This window comes from Glandiceps talaboti, chromosome 4 (assembly GCF_964340395.1).
Source record: "Glandiceps talaboti chromosome 4, keGlaTala1.1, whole genome shotgun sequence".
Taxonomy (NCBI): domain Eukaryota; kingdom Metazoa; phylum Hemichordata; class Enteropneusta; family Spengelidae; genus Glandiceps; species Glandiceps talaboti.
In genome coordinates, this window is record NC_135552.1 from 26,343,851 (window position 1) to 26,349,939 (window position 6,089).

General features: G+C 36.1%; 2 protein-coding genes across 3 annotated transcripts in view; one reads left to right on the forward strand and one right to left on the reverse strand.

Annotated features, from left to right (window-relative positions):
* LOC144433821 (uncharacterized) overlaps positions 1-485 on the reverse strand; it is a 36,270-nt gene extending 35,785 nt beyond the window's left edge. The window contains exon 1 of one of the 2 annotated variants that reach the window (XM_078122193.1): positions 401-485. The gene's annotated coding sequence lies outside the window, so the exon portion shown is untranslated. The remainder of the gene's footprint in view (positions 1-400) is intronic. The other variant, XM_078122192.1, reaches the window with a different exon arrangement.
* A 1,365-nt stretch (positions 486-1,850) lies between these two features.
* On the forward strand, positions 1,851-5,249 carry LOC144434666 (uncharacterized). The gene is made up of 4 exons (XM_078123172.1): positions 1,851-1,988; positions 3,568-3,897; positions 4,316-4,419; positions 4,984-5,249. The coding sequence occupies exons 1-3, from the start codon at positions 1,986-1,988 to the stop codon at positions 4,385-4,387; spliced, it is 405 nt and encodes a 134-aa protein (XP_077979298.1). The 5' UTR covers positions 1,851-1,985; the 3' UTR covers positions 4,388-4,419; positions 4,984-5,249.
* Positions 5,250-6,089: the final 840 nt, after the last annotated feature.

Genomic DNA, 6,089 nt, shown 5'->3' on the forward strand with positions numbered 1-6,089 from the left:
GGTCTATGTTCAGTATATTTAGCAGGGATAAAGCTGTGAAATTATCGCCCAATAGTCCAAACTTGCCTTAAAGGGGAACAGAAGTGAGATTGATTTTGTTGTAACTGCATTTCTTTATTTTTCGAGACCTATAAAAGTCAGTTTCATGAATTCAACCTAGTGCAAAGATGAAAACTGGGAAGGGTAGGCAAGAGAATAAAGATACTGAAAATGTATGCAAATATGCCTAGCAACAATACCACGCCCATAGCAGCAGCCAAATACAGTTGAGTTACAAGGCCATTGGCGTTATTTTTTATGTTCTTGAGCTTTTATGGCATTTTAAATTAAACAGTGGGTTAGATTGAGTTGTGAATATTGAAGGCTCCCTAACTCCAGATTTGAAATAGACTACACTTACCATATTCTATGTCCCAGTGTAGGTATTCTGCTTGCCACTTGATAGAGCTGGCTGTTCCCAATTTTATAGATCTGCCTTTATCACTGGATGATAAAGCAATAATTCGAACCATAACGTTATAAATGTAATAGTGTACTTTCAAATTGGCTCTGTCAACTAAACAGTGTAGAAAATGTGAAATAATGTACCTCGTTTCAAATGTAATGTTTACCCCCCCCCCTGCCTCTTGCTTGTCTCTAGTTGACAACCCTTATCAATCACAACACGACAGTTCGAGTTTCACTTCGTCATAGAAATTATTTCTCAGATGTAAGGGTTTACAAAGGATTAATGAAACACCCAAATTTACGTCATAATAGTTCAAGGACATGGGGGATTACCAAACAGAATATTGGAATGACTGACCGAGTCATTGAAGGGGACAGGCCTGGTAACTTAGGGCCGAGCGATCAGAACTAAGTAGGGCATTTGTGTATCACTTTCAGTTATTTTTATCGATCACACAGACCCGCGTCTTTGAAATGATTGCTTACATGTAAGCCTATCGTTAGTCTAGTTCCTGACGACCGTATTTCGATTTTACACTATGTGTTCTTGCTGACGGCCATATTTCGATTTTACACTATGTCATCTTCCTGACGACCATATACCTATTTTACACTACATGATCTTCTATGATGATAACATATTAATAAAATCGAAATACGGTCGTCAGCAAGATAACATAGTGTAAAATCGAAATACGGTCGTCAGGAACTAGACTTGGTCAGCGTTAACGCTATGGGAGAAGACGACTTCTAAATATTATCCCTTTAGTTTGGTTGTGACAGACTCAAGAAAATATTTTTTCCTTGATGAATTATTAAGAAAAAAAATTGTTTGGTTCCGGTTACCCGACCCCAACTAGTTTTTTGACGCCGACCCTAAACTTCTTTTTACGCATTCGAGACAAATAATAATAAAATCACGAAAATCACGAAGTCTCGCAAGAAATAGTGGGTGCGGAAACTGCCATCAACTAAAATAGACACTCTAAAACTGTTTTTCCAATCTGTAATGGCTGTACATCTGATAGGAGAGAATAAACAACACAGAGACCATTTGGAAAACAATGGAAAACTTGAACTAGACACTCACACATGAAACAATATATAATATAATGAAAATAAAAAATATACCTAGCCCACCTATTTTAAACTTGAATGTAATCGGAACCACACAATTTTTTTACGCCTTAGCTGGCGAACATTTCGAAAAAAAAGACAGTTACACTGATTTTCGTTCGTAAATGCAATGGACTACATACCTTTTGCCACGTCTCTGAGTTGAATGTAAAACGATATTGTATTGGTTAAAATAGAGTATGACATCGTTGCTATCGACGGTTGCTGGTAATTAGCATATTGATATCAGCTAATGAAATAACCACATTCAGGCATTCGCAGACCCCCAAAGCAGGACGTATATAAACAGATCTTTTTAATAAGTCCCTGCCAAACATACACTCGTGAGTGAAACGTTATATCGCACAAATCGTAGCTAGGTTTGTTTGTTTGATTTGAAAGTAGAAGACAAAACCGACGATATGGTAAGTGTAGCTTAAAAGGGGACTATTATCTGTACTATTTCATCATTTTAAGAGTGATCGTGACTGACACTTGTTCAACCTTTCAGTAGTATTTACATTGAAATTCAATATATGATATATATCCCTGGGCAACCGTGTATTATCATTCCTCATACTCGTACTCCAAGAAGGTTATGTACACGTGAATTAAAATAATTTGTTGACCTGGTGTCAGAGAAGTTTTCACAAGTACCTGGAGTTCACACACAGGTACATTTTGTACAATGGGATGGTTCATCAATTAGCATTTTTATCGATGTATACAGAGCTATTTTTTTTATTTAAAAATTTTTACAAAGTCGGTGGCAAAGGGGTGTGGCGTTTGTTTTCTTTCCTATGAAAATGGATGTTTTATCAATGCTAAACATGCGTAAAACCCTTCTTTTTGTACCCCCCTTAGTCTAGGTAGACCGCAATTACAGTCTGTGTTAGATAGTCACATTGATAGATTTGTTCCGAAGATTCTGTTGTCAAAATCCTCCAAAGCTGATACTACATGTACACTGTAAAGTAAATGGAGTTTATATATATATATACTCATATACAAAGCCATTTATTTTATGGTTTAATGGGTGCCAATATAATTTATGGGAGAAAGTACATGGCTTTCATCAAATTTGCAAGTTGCTAACATACAAGAAGTTACGGTGAATAATACTCATATTGATGCATTCGTATTTTGTTGTCTGCCTGCTGTATTAATCAACAGCTGAGGAATGCCAACATAAAAAGAAGTAACTTTGTAAAATATTACCTCATAGGTGATCACCTTCTTTTTTTTGTATTTGTCACACAACTTGCGGGTATGTTAGTGTCACGGGATAAAAGTGTTCAAAACTACGGCTATTAATGTCACAGCAGGTGTTTGTATCATAAATCATCGGACGACCCTTTTTTACTCACATGGAACACATTATGAACATTTAGTGGAAATGATGTAAGATTAGAAGGATAGACATTGAAATATTAAAAGAAAATCTTTAGGATGTAGAATAATAACTATTATGAATTTATATTCAACTAGTAAATCAGCTGTGTTTGATTAAATTTACCACGCTGTAAGAAAGAAGAGTGTCGTTCAGTTTGACTCTACGGAACAACACAGGTTTTCCCCGGGTACCCCGGTTTCTTCCTGCATTAACACTGAACTTTCCTCCTGTTATTGGGCTGTTGGATGGTTAATAAATAAATAAATAAATAAATAAATAAATAAATAAATAAATAAATAAATACATAAAGAAAGAAAGAAAGAAAGAAAAAGATTGAATGCAATATCAACTGAATGGATTTTCAGTATGGTTTTGATAATTAATACATGGCAAAACACTAGCCACTTGAAATGTAGATTCTGATAGTCTAATCAGTAACAACGATTTGCGGCTTTATTATACACATCAATAGCTCCTGACACATACTTGTCGGTTGGTATTTGGTATTTGTTACTTGTCTTCTTTATCATAATGAGAAAACAACTTTGTTGTCTCCTAAGTTTTTTATTGAACATACATTCATAAAAATGCATGGTCTATTTTCCCTCCAGGCGATTGCAGGTTTCATAATATGTTTGATGCTAATACCCCTGAGCTCGGCCTTTAACCGGGTGTACAAAGGCCAAGCTTTCGTAGACAACTACGACGACCTTGACTGCTATAATTGTATCACCCAATGGGATACGATTGGTTTGGAATACATCAACTGTACACTTCGTGAATCGTGTCCGGAGAAGCTACGAGATATCGCAAACCAAGCACATGACCCTGATATAACAAGGCAATCTGGAACTTTCTTGAAGGTTAGAGCAGACTTGGGGAGGAAAGCCACTTATGAGATCGGCGTACTAGAATACCTTTGGGATGCGGATTATGAAGTGGTAAGTATAAACACAGGCAAGGGATATGTTATGATCATATCGTCAGATTCAATATCTCCTTTCTTTTTTTAAAAGTAATATAATAATGCGATTTTTTATCACTTTGCAATTATGATATATTGATTTCAACATTATATTGTTTGATCAGAGTATGTACTTATGGCTTATGTCAATTTGTACCAACGAAATAATACTGTATGTGCCCGTCTTTCTGTGTATAACGAAACGCCCTGTTATTGTTATAGTCTATAGTCTAGACATAGTTGAATTAACCAAACATACCAGTCCTTTTTTATCGTTCCGATTTGACCCTTTTTAGAGACTTAGTTTGCCTTCCCAAGTATTAGTATAGCGATTTCACATTCGAGTTCTTTAGATTTATAGTTATTATTCAACTTTTCATCATTTATAATTACAGGGCGATGGTGAAGGTGTTGATATGTTGGATGACTGCTTTCGGTGCTATGGTGACACTGCACTGCATCTATAGAGGACACGACCAGCGTGACTAATTATTGCGAAGTAAGTTCTTTACCTACAGACACAACAATTATGGCTATAATACGAGTTGACTATTATATTTAGGTGTATTTTACTTGTGAAGAAACCAGCAACATTACTATGACTAAGATAAATGAGTATTCGCATTACATACATTCTAGAACATACACTGACAGCTATTGACTTATATTAACGTACAATATTTGAATCTCACGTTCTCATAGAACTGCTATGACTTTAGTCGTTAGGATAGGCCCATTCCTTTGTCATGCCCATGGACTATTTTTCTCAAAAATCCTCTGCCAGATAACTGTTTTTCTTATACCCTAATTCTCAGTCGTATTCCGACATTGGTCTTTCACCGTCACGAATTCGAAGCGTACAAGATGATTTTTGAGGTCAAATTTACATGAATATACTACTTGATAGCGGCATTATTTCAATACGCATTTGACTGAAAACACGATTTTCATTTTATCAAAACTCTAGATCCATTAAACATGACTTGGATATGAACGATTGCCATAAGATAAGTTATATACCTTATATTATATGACAACATCAATTCATTGGGTTTTTTTGCAGGCTGAGGGTGGTTGCGCAGCTAGATTCCCCAAATACCAAGGACGGTTTTCATGGGCACCCGTGGGAGAGGTAACTGGCACTAGAGAGATGATATGTGCAAACATGGTGTTACCCGATGGTACAACAACCCATCAACACTGCTTTCTAGACTTCTAGACTTAGTCTAGTCTAGCGTGCTAATTAAACTGTGACCTGCTGGTACCAGAAAAACCACCAGGAAAAACGACACCAAGCATAGTTTAAATAGTTAATAGCCTTGTGTAAGATTTGTGCAATGATTTTACTGTTATCTGTATAACAACTAAATATAATAAATAGTCACGTATGCTTTCAGAAATGGCCAGATTAGAATGTGAATATACGTGTCTGTGTGTAGTTGTGTATGGGCGTGTCTGCATAACCATTTGTACATGAATATAAATGTCTATACAAATGTATATGTGAGGGGAATAGAGTTATGCATGTGCCACTTAAATAAGTTCAATTGAACACCATTGACTAATAATACCCATACCGTACAAATGATGAAATTTGACTGCGATCACAACACACTGTCGAGAGGCTCTCCGCCGATCGTAACAGCTGTTGTTGACAGGCCAAAGGATGTTCTCGTTTTGTTGATACAACGTTTTCCTAAGAGTATTTCATGGGAGTTTCCCTAAAAAAAATCCGTACCACACAATTCCTAAGTGGTTTACTGCCAAGCACAAGTGACTGACTGACTGACTGACTACGGTAATGTGCCATTAAAATAGCCGCGTTGAGCATTGTTCCAGGCTTTCCATTTCTCGAAATTTTCGTGTCATATCTTATTTTTTCTCGAAAATATGTCGTATTGCGGACTGAGGGCCCAAAGTTCTGTTGATGACCTTCAGCAGAGGAAGTCTCCTAAATTGTGTTCATCCTATGTTGATAAGATTTATTTTACATTTGGTGTTGACGTAACTAAAGATTAGACAGATGTTCATCCTCGACATTTATGTTATTAATTATTTATCATCATCATCATCATCATCATCATCATCATCATCATCATCATCATCATCATCATCATCATCATCATCATCATCATCATCATCATCATCATCATCATCATTTATTTATTT